General features: G+C 48.8%; 1 protein-coding gene across 2 annotated transcripts in view; it reads left to right on the top strand.

Annotated features, from left to right (window-relative positions):
* The window catches only part of LOC147020836 (dnaJ homolog subfamily A member 1-like), a 44,353-nt gene that overhangs the window by 1,499 nt on the left and 25,320 nt on the right, over positions 1–17,534 (top strand). Inside the window, exons 2-5 of one of the 2 annotated variants that reach the window (XM_085896505.1) lie at positions 6,736–6,872; positions 7,270–7,450; positions 8,326–8,430; positions 11,655–11,882. In XM_085896505.1, coding sequence (XP_085752631.1) covers positions 6,741–6,872; positions 7,270–7,450; positions 8,326–8,430; positions 11,655–11,882 — 646 coding nt within the window. In that variant the 5' untranslated portion in view covers positions 6,736–6,740. Of the gene's footprint in view, positions 1–6,732; positions 6,873–7,269; positions 7,451–8,325; positions 8,431–11,654; positions 11,883–17,534 lie in introns of both variants that reach the window. The other variant, XM_085896506.1, reaches the window with a different exon arrangement.

The raw sequence follows: 17,534 nt of genomic DNA, 5'->3' as shown, positions 1-17,534 counted from the left end.
GAGAGGGAAGGGGAAAAGGGGGAGGAGGAGAGGGAAGGGGAAAGGGGGAGGAGGAGAGAGGGAAGGGGAAAGGGGAGGAGGAGAGGGAAGGGGAAAGGGGGAGGAGGAGAGGGAAGGGAAAGAGGGGGAGGAGGAGAGGGAAGGGGAAAGGGGGAGGAGGAGAGGGAAGGGGAAAGGGGGAGGAGGAGAGGGAAGGAAAGAGAGGGAGGAGGAGAGGGAAGGGGAAAGGGGAGGAGGAGAAAGGGAGAGGGAGAAAAGGGGAGGAGGAGAGAGAGAGAAAGGAAAGAGAGGGAGGAGGAGAGGGAAGGGGAAAGGGGGAGGAGGAGAGGGAAGGGGAAAGGGGGAGGAGGAGAGGGAAGGGGAAAGGGGGAGGAGGAGAGGGAAGGGAAAGGGGAGGAGGAAGGAGGGAAGGGGAAAGAGAGAGGAGGAGGAGGAGAGGGAAGGGGAAAGGGGGAGGAGGAGAGGGAAGGGGAAAGGGGAGGAGGAGAGGGAAGGGAAAGGGGGAGGAGGAGGAGAGGGAAGGGAGAGGGAAGGGGGAGGAGGAGAGGAGAGAGAGGGGAAAGGGGGAGGAGGAGAGGGAGAGGGAAAGGGGGAGGAGGAGAGGGAAGGGAAAGGAAAGGGGGAGGAGGAGAGGGAAGAGAGAAAGGGAAAGGGGGAGGAGGAGAGGGAAGGGAAAGGGAGGAGGAGAGGAGAGGGAAGGGGAAAGAAGGGAGGAGGAAGAGAGGAGGAAAGGGAAGGGGAGGGGGAGGAGGAGAGGGAAGGGAAAGGGAAAGAGGGAAGGGGAGAGGAAGGAGGAGAGGAAGGGAAAGGGGAGGAGGAGAGGGAAGGGAAAGGGGGAGGAGGAGAGGGAAGGGGAGGAAGGGGGAGGAGGAGAGGGAAGGGAAAAGGGGGAGGAGGAGAAGGGGGAAAGGGAAAGGGGGAGGAGGAGGGAAGGGGAAGAGGAAAGGGGGAGGAGGAGAGGGAAGGGGAAAGGGAAAGGGGGGAGGAGGAGAGGGAAGGGGAAAGGGGGAGGAGGAGAGGGAAGGGGAAAGGAAAGGGGGAGGAGGAGAGGGAAGGGGAAAGGGGGGAGGAGGAGAGGGGAAGGGGAAAGGGGGAGGAGGAGAGGGGAGGAAAAGGGGGAGGAGGAGAGGGGAGGGGAAAGGGGAGGAGGAGAGGGAGGGGAAAGGGGGAGGAGGAGAGGGAGGGGAAAGGGGAGGAGGAGGAGAGGGGAGGGGAAAGGGGAGGAGGAGGAGAGGGAAGGGGAAAGGGGGAGGAGGAGAGAGAGGGGAAAGGGGGAGGAGGAGAGGGAAGGGGAAAGGGGGAGGAGGAGAGGGAAGGGAAAGGGGGAGGAGGAGAGGGAAGGGGAAAGGGAGGAGGAGGGAAGGAAAGGGGGAGGAGGAGGAGGAGGGGAAAGGGGGAGGAGGAGAGGGGAGGGGAAAGGGGAGGAGGGAGGAGGAGAGGGAAGGGGAAAGGGGGAGGAGGAGAGGGAAGGGGAGGAGGGGGAGGAGAGAGAGGAAGGAAAGGGGGAGGAGGAGGAGGAGGAGGAGGAGAGAAAGGGGAGGAGGAGGAGGAGAGGAAGGGGAAAGGGGGAGGAGGAGAGGAAAGGGGAGGAGGAGGAGAGGAGAGGAAAGGGGAGGAGGAGAGGGAAGGGGAGGAGGAGGAGGAGAGGAGAGAAGGGGAAAGGGGAGGAGGGGAGGAGGAGAGGGAAGGGGAAAAGGGGGAGGAGGAGAGGGAAGGGGAAAAGGGGGAGGAGGAGAGGAAAGGAGGAGGGGAGGAGGAGAGGGAAGGGAAAGGGGGAGGAGGAGAGGGAAGAGAGGAAAAGAGAGGAGGAGGAGAGGAAGAGGAAAAGGGGAGGAGGAGAGGGAAGGGGAAAGGGGGAGGAGGAGAGGGGAAGGGAAAGGGGGAGGAGGAGAGAGGAAGGGAAAGGGGGAGGAGGAGAGAGGGAAGGGGAAAGGGGAGGAGGAGAGGGAAGGAAAGGGGAGGAGGAGAGGGGAAGGAAAGGGGAGGAGGAGAGGGAAGGGGAAAGGGGGAGGAGGAGAGGGGAAGGGGAAAGGGAGGAGGAGGAGAGGGAAGGGAAAGGGGAGGAGGAGAGGGAAGGGGAAAGGGGGAGGAGGAGAGGGAAGGGGAAAGGGGGAGGAGGAGAGGGAAGGAAAGGGGGGAGGAGGAGAGAGGGGAAAGGGGGAGGAGGAGAGGGAGGAAAGGGGAGAGGGGAGGAGGAGAGGAGAAGGGAGGAGGAGAGAGGGAGGAAAGGGGGAGGAGGAGAGGGAAAGGGGGAGGAGGAGAGGGGAGGGGAAAGGGGAGGAGGAGAGGGAAGGGGAAAGGGGGAGGAGGAGGAGAGAGGGAAGGGGAAAGGAGGAGGAGGAGAGGGAAGGGGAAAGGGGGAGGAGGAGGAGAGGGAAAGGAAAGAGAGGGGAGGAGGAGAGGGAAGGGGAAAGGGGGAGGAGGAGAGGGAAGGAAAAGAGAGGAGGAGGAGAAGGGAAAGAGAGAAAGGGGAGGAGGAGAGGGAGAAGGGGAAAGGGGGAGGAGGAGAGGAAGGGGAAGGGGAGGAGGAGAGGGAAGGAAAAGGGGGAGAGAGGAGAGAGGAAGGAAAGAGGGGAGGAGGAGAGAGAGAGGGGAAGAGAGGAGGAGAGAGGGGAAAGGGGAGGAGGAGGAGAGGGGAGGGGAAAGGGGGAGGAGGAGAGGGAGGAAAGGGGAGAGGAGAGGGGAGGAAAGGAGGAGGAGAGAGGAAAGGAGGAGGAGAGGAGAGGGAGAGAAGAGAAGAGGAGGAGAGAGGAGGGAAAGGAGGAGGAGAGAGGAAAGAGGAGGAGGAGAGAGGGAAAGGGGAGAGAGGAGAGGAGAGGGGAGGAGGGAAGAGGAAGAGAGAAGAAAGGGAAAGAGGAGGAGAGAGAAGGAAAGAAAGGGGAGGAGGAGAGAAGGGAAAGGAAAGGGGAGGAGGAGAGGGAAGGAAGGAAAAGGGAAAAGAGAGGAGAGGGAAAGGAAAAGGAAAGGAGGAGGAGAGGAAAGGGAAAAGGAAAGAGGAGGAGGAGAGGGAAGGGGAAAGGGAAAGGAAAGGGGAGGAGAGAGGAAGGAAAAGAAAGGGAAAGAGGAGGAGGAGAGGGAAGGAAAGGAAAGAGAGGAGGAGAGGGAAGGGGAAAAGGAAAGAGGAGGAGAGGGAAGGGAAAGGGAAAAGGGAAAGGGAGGAGGAGAGAGAGGGGAAAGGGAAAAGGGGAGGAGGAGAGGGAGGAAAGGAAGGGGAGAGGAGGAGAGGGAAGGGGAAAGGGAAAGGGAGGAGGGAGGAGAGGGAAGGGGAAAGGGAAAGGGGAGGAGGAGGGAGAGGGAAGGGGAAAGGGAAAGGGGAGGAGGAGAGGGAAGGGAAAGGGAAAGGGGGAGGAGGAGAGGGAAGGGGAAAGGGAAAGGGGGAGGAGGAGAGGGAAGGGGAAAGGGAAAGGGGGAGGAGGAGAGGGAAGGGGAAAGGGAAAGGGAGAGGAGGAGAGGGAAGGGGAAAGGGAAAGGGAGAGGAGGAGAGGGAAGGGGAAAGGGAAAGGGAGAGGAGGGAGAGGAAGGGGAAAGGGAAAGGGGGAGGAGGAGAGGGAAAGGAAAGGGAAAGGGGGGAGGAGGAGGAGAGGGGAAGGGGAAAGGGAAAGAGGGGAGGAGGAGAGGGAGGAAGGAAAGGGGGAGGAGGAGAGAGAGGGGAAGGGGAAAGGGAAAAGGGGGAGGAGGAGAGGGAAGAGAAAGGAAAGGGGGAGGAGGAGGGAAGGGGGAAAGGAAAAGGAGGAGGGAGAGGGAAGGAAAAGGGAAAGGGGGAGGAGGAGAGAGAGGGAAGGGAGAAAGGGGGAGGAGGAGAGGGAAGGAAAGGGAAAGGGGAGGAGGAGAGGGAAGGGGAAAGGAAAGGGAGGAGGAGAGGGAAGGGAAAGGGAAAGAGAGGAGGGGGAGGAGGAGAGGGAAGGAAAGGGAAAGGGGGAGGGGAGAGGAGGAGAGGAAGGAAAGGGGAGGGGAGGAGGAGAGAGGAAGGGGAAAGGGAAAGGGGAGGAGGAGAGAGGGAAGAGGGAAAGGAGGGGAGGAGGAGGAGGAGGAGGAGGAGGAAGGAGGAGGGAAAGGGGAAGAGAGAGGGGAAAGGGGAGGAGGAGGAGGAGGAAGGAGAAGGAAAGGGAAAGGAAAAGGGAGGAGGAGGAGGAGGAGAGGGAAGGGGAAAGGGAAAGGGGAGGAGGAGGAGGAGGAGGAGGAAGGGGAAAGGGAAAGGGAGGGAGGAGGAGGAGGAGGGAAGGGGGGAAAGGGAAAAGGGAGGAGGAGGAGGAGGAGGAGAGGGAAGGGGAAAGGGAAAAGGGGAGGAGGAGGAGGAGGAGAGGGAAGGGGAAAGGGAAAGGGGAGGAGGAGGAGAGGGAAGGGGAAAGGGAAAGGGGAGGAGGAGGAGAGGGAAGGGGAAAGGGAAAGGGGGAGGAGGAGGAGAGGGAAGGGGAAAGGGAAAGGGGGAGGAGGAGGAGAGGGAAGGGGAAAGGAAAAGGGAGGAGGAGGAGAGGGAAGGAAGGAAAGGGAAGGGGAGGAGGAAGGGGAAGGAAGGGAGAGAGAAGGAAAGGGAAAGGGGGAGGAGGAGGAGGAGAGGGAAGGGGAAAGGGAAACGGGGAGGAGGAGGAGAGGGAAGGGGAAAAGGGAAGGGGGAGGAGGAGAGGGAAGGGGAAAGGGAAAGGGGGAGGTGGAGAGGGAAGGGAAAGGGGAAACGGGAAGGGGAAAGGAGGAGGGGCAGGAGAGGGAAGGGGAAAGGGGGAGGAGAGGGAAAGGGGAGGAGGAGGGGGAGGAGAGGGAAGGGAAAGTGAGGGAAGGGGGAGGAGAGGGAAGGGAAAGTGAGGGAAGGGGGAGGAGAGGGAAGGGAAAGTGAGGGAAGGGGGGAGAGGGTAGGGGCAAGGAGGGGGAAGAGGAGGAGGAGGAGGGGGAGGAGGGGAGGGGGAGGGAGGAGGAGGAGGAGGAGGAGGAGGAGAGGAGAGGGAAAGGGGGGGAGGAGAGGGTAGGGGCAAGGAGGAGGAGAGGGGGGGGACACGTGTACAAATGAGGGAAATGCACAGAATGTTGATGGCATTGTGGCCACCACCACCATCCATCCATCCATCCATCCATCCATCCATTGATACTTAACCCTTTGTCGAAGCTGAAAGGAGGGGGGGTGATCCATGCCCCTCCCCTATCCACTTGATTCTACACTAATGTGGGGGTGGAGGGAATTTATCCTTTTAAAAATAATTTTTGGACTCTTCTGTCTCCTCCTGTGTGCGACCACCTCTCCACCTCAATTAGACTCATGAGCTGTGTCCTCAAGATGAGTGACTCACAGGAACCCCCCCCTCCTCCCCCCTCCCCAAATTGCCTCTAGATTTTCAGGGATCTTCCATCTTTCCACCACTCTCCTTTACAAATCAATGATGGTGTTACACAGATAAGGGAGTTAGTAATCCAGTTTGCAAAGTAGGTCTTTTTATTGTTCATGGTTGTCCCAACTTTACTGATGGACCACATTAGTTTTGCCCTTTGTATGACGTACGATGGATATTGGGTTATGTCATGGTTTAGTTTTCAGGTACTTTACATTTTCCCCACAATCCCATGGAATCCGTCTCATTCCATTCAGACGGTATTTGAATGTGCGATGTCCAAGTCTCGATCTCCTTCGAAAGGTCACCTGATCCTTGTGGCTCATTTTACCCACTTGGCATGAGTCCCAACCAGACTCAGTGGGGTAAGGTTTGGAGCATCCACCCCAGGGGTCTGGCAGGTCGGTTGTACAAACCCCGTCCGCGACGTACCAAAGGCTTTAAAGATGGCACGTGCTCCGTCCTTGCTTGATGCTCATCATTTGAAAGGAGAGAGCGTGGACGAACAACATTGGGCAGACAATGTCAAACCACCCAGTATGACCTTTGCTGACAAACTGCTTCGGCAGCACCAACGCTCTTCAAAGGGTATGGTCCATCAAAATCGACCGCTAGTCCCGACGATAGTGTGGACACCATAACATCGTCCCTGAAGACAATTATCCCGCCGAACTTGTCACTTTTTATGAATTATCTCTTCTCGTACCATGAAGCTCAGATGTACCTCACGGGATTTGGATCACGTATTCAGAGTGAATTGCTTCGTTGGCTTCCTGATTGGAAACCTCATCGCCACCGTCCGATGTACACCAGATGGACCAACGCTCTGTTGATTCATCCTTTGTTGAGGAAGAGCGCCGTGCGGCCCCATTGTGCAACGCCCACATCCCTTCCCCCCTTCGACTGTGCTCTAAGCCTCGGACGTTCCCCTCCCTCTCCCTTAAACTGTTCCCCGTTATCCATGGCCTTCCTCCCCCGCACTCTGACCACACCTTGCATGCTCTATCCCCTCCCATAGTTCATCTCTTCATGTGCCTTCCCCCATCAACCACACTGCCACCCCCATCGACCCCACCCTCACCCACCACCCACTTGCAATTCTACTCTCCTTTCAACCACTCCATCCCATTGGCAAGTCCACTCAACCGCAGACCATTCCCCAACATTTTCAAGTCTATCCCTGTCACTGATTCTCCCCATACCCCTTAAGAAAGCTCCCTACCCCGTACCCCTTTCCATCCCATCGTACGCCTTCTGCTGCCTTCCCTCATCGATCATCCCATCCCATCGTCCACTCCCCCCGCACCTGCACCTTCTGGCAATGGCTGCCCTTCATTGTGCACCCTTGTAAGGCTTCACAAATGGTTTCCTCGTTTGTATTCATTTTCACCCCATTTTGTTTCTTTCTGTCAAGCAGGCATCATGGTGAAGGAAACTGCTTACTACGACACCCTTGGTGTGAAGCCAAATGCTTCACCTGACGAACTTAAGAAAGCTTACCGCAAACTTGCGTTGAAGTACCACCCAGACAAAAACCCCAAAGAGGGAAACAAGGTGTGCATTCATTTCTCCCTTCAATAATCAAATGTTTGTGCAAAAAAGGTATCGGTTACAAACATGATATTTTAATAATTGTTTTAACTTTCAAATATTATGTTGTTAAATGTTGTGCTTCCTTGGAATTGGGGATTGTACCCCCCCCCCCTTTTATATTGACCCTTTATATTGAGACCTGCTCCAATGTCCATCCATGTTGAGCACTTCCATTCTGGTCCGATGATTATGAATCTATCTGAAACTGACACACGAGCGTAAACCCGATAAAAGTATGGGCTTCCATATTGTGTGCCAGTTTAATCAGGTGATCGTTAACGGCTCGTACTGATTGCGCTAATTAAAGATGGATTAAAATCGAATGAATGTTGTGCGAATTTCTCTCCTGTGTCTGCAGTTCAAGCAGATCTCCCAGGTATACGAAGTCCTCTCAAATGAGAAAAAACGGGAGCTGTATGATCGTGGGGGAGAGCAAGCCCTCAAAGAAGGGGGACAGGGGGCAGGGAACTTCAGCTCCCCCATGGACATCTTCAACATGTTCTTTGGAGGGGGTGCCGGCATGCAGCGGGAGAGGAAGGGTATGCAGTGCACGGTTTTTCTTGTAGCACCAGGGGTATAATCCGACTCGTAGTATCATGCTGCTTTAAAAATTCTCGTCAAGTTGTTGTGTACCCCTTTTTTTTTACCTCTGCCATCAAAGGTTGATGGAGGTCATGTTTTCTCGTCTGTCTTCTTGCTCGTCTGTGAGCACGATATTTCAAAAAGTTGTGGACGAGTTGTGACGAAACTTGGTGGATGAGCTGGTTCGGTGACATGAACAGGCGGATTCGATTTTGGTGTGTGACGAGCACGAATGTAGATGCAGATCCGGTCCATCTGTGGGATACAAAACATAAATTGTTCAGCCTGGTGATTGTATGCTCTCCACTGAGTGTCGTTTGTCATGAACTTACTGATTTCCTTCACAAGCTCTTGATATCCATCACCGTACGCTGCTATCGAAAGGCTTTTTGTGTTTATAAGAAATTATTTCCTTTGGGCCTTTGTCTCAATGGTGAAGAATCAATTTTATAAAGTAAAATATTTTCGGATCTGGATCTTCACCAAAATCTCATCAATTATTCCTTGTCCACACATTGAATCCATCCACACGTTTTTGAGACGTCCTGCTCACAGATAGACGAAAACTCCATTCGGTGAAGGACGTATCTTTTGAAAACCCCGAGTTGTTTGTTTGTTTGTTTTTTTCCTCAATTGTATAACATGAATCATTAACTTGAATAACATGAAGGTTATTAAAGATAAACACAAGTTGATGGTTTTGTAGAGACTGCAATGAATGCTGAATACTTCTTGCTTGTGCTGTCCGATAAATCGCGCACACGGCACTGCTGCACCTTTGTTAACATAATTTTTTGTTTTGTGTTTTGTGTGCTGTTCTTTTTCTTTCCAGGGAAGAATGTTGTCCACCAGTTGTCGGTGACGCTCGAAGATTTGTACAACGGTTCGACGCGAAAGCTTTCTTTGCAAAAGAATGTTGTGTGTGATAAATGTGCAGGTAATGGTTTTAGTTTTTCAATTTTTTGCATTTATTGGTATTTGATGTGAAATTATCAAAGGACGTTAAAAATGCAGCCGTTGATGTCGCGATAGCGCAGTTGAGTTCAAATTGGGTGAAGGAGATGTTACAACGTATGTCCAAGGAAAATGAAAACTTACAAAATGTTTATTTGGCCATTTTTGTAAAAATAACATTTTGACATTGTGATTCATTCTAAATTAGAAATTGCTTATTTTTATTGTCAATCTGGGACTTCCAAAATGATGTAAGAATGCTAAATGAGGCCTTTTTGTGTGTTTGTGTTTGCACTGACTCGATTCGGCTCACCGAGCACTTTTAACCTGCCATTGCTTGCATGAAATCTGTGATTCAAATAGTCTTTTTTTTAAACATTTTCAGCATTTTAAATTAAATGGTGATGATTTCAAAATGCGTAACCATAACCGGTGCGTTCCTGGATTTGAATGACTGAAACTATGGAAGCATTTACTCCGTTCTTTTTTACCGATTTACAATCCCCCGACTGGTGGGTGCTCATGTGTGGGAAAACTTTTGCTGGCAAATAAAGGCTTAGTAATAAAAATAGTGTGGGGGATAAGGAAGGACAGGACGATCGATAAATACACGTGTGTATGTGTAATAAATACATAACCTGTGGTGTGTGGGTCTCCTCCATAACTCCAAAACCATGAAACCTATCAGCCTGAAACTTTGCATGAATGCTCAGGGAACTCCAAGGAATTGCAAGAGTGAAAATTGGGTGTTTGGGTTAATTAAAACACCCCTTTTGAAGATAATTAACGGCATTATTTGATTATATCCTTTATCAGGTGCATCCTCGGTCAGCCTGTTTAGTGTCGTGGCTAGACCTCAAAAACTGGTCTCAAAGTCGGAGTAAACCGCCACCCGGGGTAGAGCAAAAGCTAACTTTTTTATTTTTTATTATTCATTTTTCATTCACCAAGTTGACATTTATGAAATGGATTGTTGGCTGTAAATTATTTGGATTTATCTGTTAAGGCAATTTCTAAAACATGACCAATTTTCTTCTTTTCTTACCTTGAGGTTATGACCAATTTTTCTCACCTTTTGAACTCTGCGGTTCCAACAACCTGTGCTCCGCATTTCCGACGCACCCTATATCCCCTACCCTTCCATTGCGACCGACGCAGGCCCGCCTGTCTGAGTGTGTTGAGAGTCGGAAGTCGAAATCTCGCTGCGTTGTTCCTCTATCTTCTCATTCTTTATTTACTTTCCCAGATGAGTGATGGCGGGCCGATCTGATGTTTTGTCAACAAGTAACCTTGTGGAAGGTGCATGCGTGCAAAGGGCTAATTACTTTCCTTCTGTGTCTTTGATTGCTTTGTAAATACATGCTTGTGATTATTATTTGCTTTTGTACATAAGTGACCTGGAAATGTGTGCCCTTTATTTTGGTAAACTTTTCAAACCTAGCTGGCTGTCCATTTCCTTCATTTATTTGGCATAGTGTGTACGTATTAAATAGATGGGACTTTGTACCCCACGGTTTCTCTCGGCTATACGTAATAAGTAATTGAGGGGGCGTGGAGAACGTGGTCCTCAGTAAGTAACGTGACATTGGTTGTCAGGACCCTGTTAGACTTGGTTGCCCCAACCGGCATCTACGGTTGATTAGCAACACGGGCCGCGGAATTATCCTCGAGTTGTCGACTTTAGGTTCGGAGGTCAAGTGGCCGGTCTGAGAGACCATCTCCTGCACGCTGGCATGCTCTCTCCAAAACCCTCAAAGATATTTGTTGTTATCACTTATTTTGGCAGAGTTAAAGGAATGTCAGGGTTGCTGATATGGAAAATCGGTGGGGGCTAATGTCCAAGTGGCTTGACAAATTACTTTGAGCAACGCAGTGTCTCACTCAGGTGTCTTAATAACGTGACTACTATACTCCCACATGAAAGAAAAACGGACTGGGGGAAAGGATTATTATGGGACATGCTGATCCAGGCCACGTACAAGCACATCCACAGAGACGGTGCATGCAGACACCACGACGCCAGGCCTGTGAATGACCTTGTCCCACACCATAAAATAGACAACAGTGTCAAAAATCAGGAGGAGAATACGATGTGAGCATCTGCGGCACGTCTTGCAGTCGAGTTCATTTTGAAAACGGCGCTCAAACGGCAAAGAAGGTGTTGAGTGTTGCATGCTAATCACAACTGGTTCAGCCACTCCGAAGCCTTGACGAAAGAACCAGCTTGCATCTCTGCGGATGCTGGTCCATCTTATTTGCTGGCCAGTTGGGTTCTCGACAAACCGACAGTCCTGCTGATGTCTTGGAGGCGATATCCAAGCAGACTTATTTTATGGTCAAATCGAAAAAGGCAAAGGGCCCGAGTTCTCCTTCCTCACTCCACAGCACCGTCGGTCTGCTGTGTGGTCCTTAAAGGCGAGTCGTGGAGTCGCATTCATCCGCTCGCTTTGGTGATACGAACGTCACCCTCTGGCGACTTACAATGTGACTGGCCGGTCGGACTTCAAGCTGGGCGCACGCAACAGGGCAAGCCTGCTTCAAACGTGACCACGTCAGACTTCGACTTCAACATAAATTCGTATCCTGCTGGGGTTTATTTAGAACTGGGTACATGAGTTAAGCTGCCGACTTGAAAGTTGTGAGTTCATTCAAAGCTGCATTGAAACCTTTCGTGCGTGTAACTTTGGGGAGTTTAAAAATCATTGAGCGTTTCTTTTAAAATCATTGTGATGGGATGTTATTTGATATGTGGACAGTCGGGATTAATAAATTGCTTATTAAATATCCTTCTGTTTTGTTTCAATCTCTGGTTTCATCTGTTGAACAAAACAATAGATGGGACATTATTGTCTGCGAAGATTTTCTGCTGTTACCCCTCCAGGTATTTGGTGCACTCGTGTTGGTGCTCTGAGGAAACATGTAATAATAATCATTATATAAAAAAAAAAGATATATTATTTACATATATATATTTAACTTTGGGAATTCTCTGCAGAGGTTCTCCAAAAATGTATGTATTATTATTATTTTTTGTAATCCTCCAACATTTCAGCACTTTTTAAAATTCAATATGATTTCAGCCTTCCCTTGTGTTGAGTGATCTTTTATTTTTATTATTATTATTATTATTTCTGCACATTATTTTGTGCAACTCTCGCAGGATCTTGGCAATTTTAATTCCTGTTTGCTGTATTTTTATTTTTTCAGGTCGTGGTGGTAAAAAAGGTGCCGTTGAGCGCTGCTCCGAGTGCCGTGGTTGTGGCGTGCAGTTTCGTGTACGACAGATAGCCCCAGGGTTTGTGCAGCAGATCCAACAGGAGTGCTCAGAGTGTCAGGGTTCTGGTGAGCACATCCGTGCGAAGGACCGCTGTCGTCAGTGTCAAGGCCAGAAGATATTGAAACAGAAGAAGATCCTTGAGGTTCATGTGGACAAAGGTTTGTGTTGTGCAACAGTTTGTGGTCCTTTAAGCATCAGAATGTGTGCAACATGTCGTTGGCATGATGCCATTTGGTTTTCAATAATTTTAAAGTTTTTAGATCCTCGTGGAGGATCTCTATGTCTTACTCACGTTGTTGTTCTTGTGGACTTTTTTGTTTCACAGCCTACAGTTTTCATCGAAACTTCTTGAAACTTGGCATATATATGTAAAAATTCCCTGCACAGACAGTAACCATCTCCGATTTTGAAAATTCCTCTTAGAAAAAAAGTTATGACGTCAAAATATCTCCGCTAATGGAAATCGCCTAAAAAATTATCTCCGAAACTAGTATAGGCAAGCTTTTTGAATTATGTTTGCGGGAATCAAACAGGGCATGAGCAGAAATGAATTACCGCACATATGATACATCACTATGACGTCGTATCAATTTTTATGACATCATTCCTATTTTTTGTTTCACAACCCAGAGTTTTCATCGGATCTTCGTGAAACTTGCCATGTATATGCAGAAATCCCACGCGCAGGCAGTAACCATCTCCGATTTTGGAAATTCTTCCGAGAAAAAAGTTGACGCCATAATATCGCCGCTAATGGAAATCGCCTATACCATTATCTCAGAAACTAGGGAAGCTGTTTGAATTTTGTTTGCGGGAATCAAGCCGGGCATTAGCACAGATAATTTATTGCAAACCTGATACATCACAATGACGTCATATTCGTTTTTATGACATCATTAAGAGGACGAGGATCTTAGCTCATTTGAGCTTGTTATATTTTATTTCCCTGTCCACAGTAATTGGTTAGGGCAGTAATTTGTAATTCGTTGATGGTGCCGGTGATAGCTCACCTACTCTTTACGAAGGACACCGTGGGATCTTTAACGTCCACCAACTAATGCCGGCAGACGCCCTGTTTAACGTCCATCCGAGGGTCGCAACACACATTGATGAATCGCCCAGCCTGTGAAACAGTTTGTAGCTGACAGTCTAAAGCTGTGTCATCAGCGGTTTATAGCTGAATCAAGATTCGAACCCAGACCTCAGGCGTTCCTTTCGCCCACCCCCTCCCCCATCAAGTAAAACTACCTTGTTACCTCCACCACCGAAGGTGAAGGAGGTTATGTTTTGACTCCCTGTCTGTCTGTGACCAGGATATCTCAAAAGGTTTGTGGACTGATTTGGTGGACAAGTTGGGAGTGTGACAAGGATGAACTGATTAGATTTTGGTAAAGATTCGAATCCAGATACGAGAATTCTTCAAGTGATTCTTCACCATTCAGAGATGGGCCCAAAAATGATGTATAGCAAGATATCTCCAAAAGTTGTGGACGGATTCGAACGAAACTTGGACACGTTGGGTGTGTGACAAGGAAGAAATGATTCGGTTTTGGTGAAGATCCGAACCCGGATCTGGATACGATAATTATTTTATTTTTAAAGCGATTCTTCACCATTGAGAGATGTGACCAAAAACGATAGTGCGCTCTATTGCATGATATTACCAAAATGTATTGGACCCGATATGTTCTCGTGGATCAGGCATTATGTGGCGGAGGTATGCGCTCGACAGAGTGCCCTTCTAGTCTTAGTTTTGTTTGCTGATGATGTGATCATGGAAAATGTTTTCAACTTGTGTTCATGTTGTATCGGTGTTTTCGATGGTTACATATGGTCGCCCAAGCTCACTGTGGTGCTTTCATGTGGAATAACAAATGTCTTTGGACCAATTCCCCCTTTTTCAGGGGTTGATTCAATAATTGCATTCTTCCATCCAGGTCTATCCATTGTATTAGTTTTGTTGCAAACTCAAACATTCCATATTTATCTTGACATTTTAAATCCGTATTTTAGGATGTCCTTTCAGCTTTCATCCTTCTACTACGAGCTTTATTGTTTTCTTCAGTTTCATCTTCTAACCTTCACGTTGCACATAACCAAAGCGATCAATTCTTCTCTTCCAAAGTTCTTCTTCATTAGTGTTGACGTTTATTGTCTTCCTGATTTCTGAGCTCGGAATTTTCATTTAGACTCTTCATTCATTCATCGTTTCATTCTCATCACCGTCCTTTCCCTTCTCTTTACATATTCGATCTGCACTGTTCACATTCCGCTTCCATACATCAACACGGGTCTGATTATAGGTTTGAGAGACCCTAACTTTTACACACGAGGGAATGTTTCTGTTCTTCATGATACTACTTATTCCAGGCTGACGTTATTGACCGGCTAATTCTGCTGCTCCTGATGTCTCTCTCTCATGTCTCCAAGGTAACATGAACTTTTAACCTTCTCTAAATTAAATTCTGACCTCGGGAACATTTGTTTTTATTCTCCATCTTTTTTTTTTTTTCTTGAAATGAAAGTCCCAGCTTCTTTTTATTTTATTTTTTTATTTTTTTAAACCAATGATTTCCAGTGATTCCACACCACTTCCGCCTCCATTGAACTGAATTCTGTCCAACTCCGTTTCCGTGTATTGAACGAGGCCATCGTCCACTTTATATCCTTTCCCCTCCTTTGCCACTCACAATAACCTCCATTTTATTAATGTTGACGTGTAAACTTTTCTTCTCAGTTGCACTCTTCCATTTTCGAAACATCTTTTGCTTCTTTTTCACTTTCAGCATTCGAGCTAATTGCAGCAAATTAAAAAAAGATGCTTACACATGGAATGTTTTATTTAATTACAAAATAGAAATGCTTTGAGTTGAGGATTAATTTACCCATAATTCTAGATTCAGTTACATGCTGTGCTGAAGTTGAAACGATGTTGGGGCGTTCCATGTCAAGTGTACACATTTTTCAGCGAAATTTTGACAGTCTCAGATTTCACTCTTTTTTTTTTTTGTGCAAGTGTTTGTATCCATGGTAAAACATTGTGTCAATTTTCAGACATGGGGGCCCATCGGGGCCCATTTTAGCCCCCCCCCCAATTTGGGCGCCCCTGGTTGACCCACAATCTTCCAGTGGCCATATCACAGGTTGTAGTGGTCTGATTTGGATGATCTTGGTATCAAAATGCTCGTAAAAGCGAGATCTTTCAAATCGCGTAAAGTAAAATCGCTCCAAAACGAATTCAAAAAGTTATAGTTTGGGGCGCCCTTTGACCTTGGGCCCCCGCTCCCCAGCCAAACCGATGGTCCCAATTTTTTGTGTGAGAATACCCCTTCATCTACTCCAACACCTCAGCATAAATGAAAATGGGATCTCAATGGGTTCAAGTGTGATGATGGTTTTATTGTTCGGGGTCCACATATCACTAATTCTTAATTCGACATTGGGCAACATTTGCCGTCATTGTTCCAATGACGTCACCTGCTGTCAGGCGACTTTATGTCTGAAATTGACAATCATCATCTCTGGACTATTGTATATATTGCATCATTCATCAGGAGCAGCAGAATTAGCCGGTCAATAACGTCAGCCTGGAATAATAAGTGTATGCCCCGGTTAAAATAGGTGAACCATATCCCTGTGTGTCGTAAGAGGCGACCAGGGTTGCGTCAGGAAGGGCATCCGGCGTAAAAACCTATGCCAAATCATTATGCGGACAACAAAACGAATTTCCATACCGGATCGGTCGAGGCCCGGGTTACCAACGACCACCACCGGTACCGGTGGTCAGCAGGGTACCAGTGGAAATTGTGCTACTGCTGGGCGAAGGAGGAGGAGACGGGGAAGGCGAGTCCGGAGGCAGTGGGAGAGGGGGAAGGGTAGAAGTGTGGAGGTGAGAGTTGGAACTCTGAATGTTGGGACGATGACTGGCAAAGGGCGAGAGTTGGCTGATATGATGGAGAGAAGAAAGGTGGACATACTGTGTGTACAAGAGACCAAGTGGATGGGGAGTAAGGCGAGGAGCATTGGAGGTGGTTTCAAACTGTTCTACCATGGTGTGGATGGGAGGAGAAATGGTGTCGGGATAATCCTGAAGGAAGATCATGTCAAGAGGGTATTGGAGGTGAGGAGGGTGTCTGACCGAGTGATGAGTGTGAAGTTGGAAATTGAAGGGGTGATGATGAATGTCATCAGTGCATATGCCCCACATATGGGGTGTGAGATGGAATTTAAAGAAGATTTCTGGAGTGAGTTAGATGAAGTGGTGGAGAGTGTATCCAAGGATGAAAGAGTGGTGATTGGAGCAGATTTCAATGGACATGTTGGGGAAGGGAATAAAGAGGATGAGGAGGTGATGGGGAGGTACGGTCTCAACAAGAGAAATGTGGAAGGGCAAATGGTGGTAGAGTTTGCAAAAAGAATGGAAATGGCAGTGGTAAAGACATATTTCAAGAAGAAGGAGGAACACAGGGTGACATACAAGAGTGGAGGAAAGTGCACACAGGTGGTTTACATCTTAAGTAGGAGATGCAACTTGAAAGAGATTAGTGACTGTAAGGTTGTGGCAGGGGAGAGTGTAGCTCGACAGCATCGATTGGTGGTCTGTAGGATGACTTTAGAGGTGAGGTTGAGGAAGAGAGTGAGGGCTGAACCAAGGACCAGATGGTGGAAGCTGAAGGAGGAAGACCGTTGCGTGAAATTTAGGGAGGAGGTAAGACAGGCGTTGGATGGTGGTAAAAATGGGTGGGATGATTGGGCAACGACAGCAGAAGTTGTGAGGAAGATAGCTAGGAAGGTACTTGGTGTGACATCTGGACAGAGGAAGGAAGATAAGGATACTTGGTGGTGGAATGAGGAAGTACAGGAAAGTATAAGGAAGAAGGGGTTGGCAAAAAAGAAGTGGGATAGTCAGAGAGATGAAGAAAGTTGGCAGGAGTACAAGGAGTGGCGTCGAAAAGCAAAAAGAGAGGTGGCAAAGGCCAAGGAAAAGGCATATGACGAGCTGTATGAGAAGTTGGATACAAAAGAAGGGGAAAAGGATTTATACCGATTGGCAAGACAGAGGGACCGAGCTGGGAAGGATGTGCTGCAGGTTAGGGTGATAAAGGACGCAAATGGGAATGTGCTGACGAGCGAGGAGAGTGTGTTGAGAAGGTGGATGGAGTACTTTGAGGAGCTGATGAATGAAGAAAATGAGAGAGAGAAGGTTGGAAGAGGTGGAGATAGTGAATCTGGAAGTGGGGTGGATCAGTAAGGATGAAGTGAGGACTGCTATGAAGAAGATGAAAAGTGGAAAGGCGGTTGGCCCAGATGGTATACCAGTGGAGGCATGGAAGTGCTTAGGAGAGATGGCAGTGGGGTTGTTAACCAGATTGTTTAATAAAGTCTTGGAAAGTGAGAGGATGCTGGAGGAGTGGAGATTAAGTGTACTGGTTCCGATTTTCAAGAATAAGGGTGATGTGCAGAGCTGTGGAAATTACAGAGGGATAAAGTTGTTAAGCCACACCATGAAGTTGTGGGAAAGAGTAGTGGAAGCTAGGTTGAGAGGAGAGGTGACGATCTGTGAGCAGCAATATGGGTTTATGCCAGGAAAGAGCACCACTGATGCGATGTTTGCTTTGAGAATGTTGATGGAGAAGTATAGGGAAGGCCAGAAAGAGTTACATTGTGTGTTTGTGGATTTAGAGAAAGCTTATGATAGGGTGCCAAGAGAGGAGTTGTGGTATTGTATGAGGAAGTCGGGAGTGGTGGAGAAGTATGTGAGGATCGTGCAGGATATGTATGAGGACAGTGTGACAGCGGTGAGGTGTGCG

Source organism: Eptatretus burgeri, chromosome 9, assembly GCF_056783735.1.
Source record: "Eptatretus burgeri isolate ZD-2024b chromosome 9, Ebu_testis_v1, whole genome shotgun sequence".
NCBI classification, from domain to species: domain Eukaryota; kingdom Metazoa; phylum Chordata; class Myxini; order Myxiniformes; family Myxinidae; genus Eptatretus; species Eptatretus burgeri.
The sequence above is the reverse complement of the archived record's forward strand: the minus strand, read 5'-3'. Positions and strand labels throughout refer to the sequence as shown.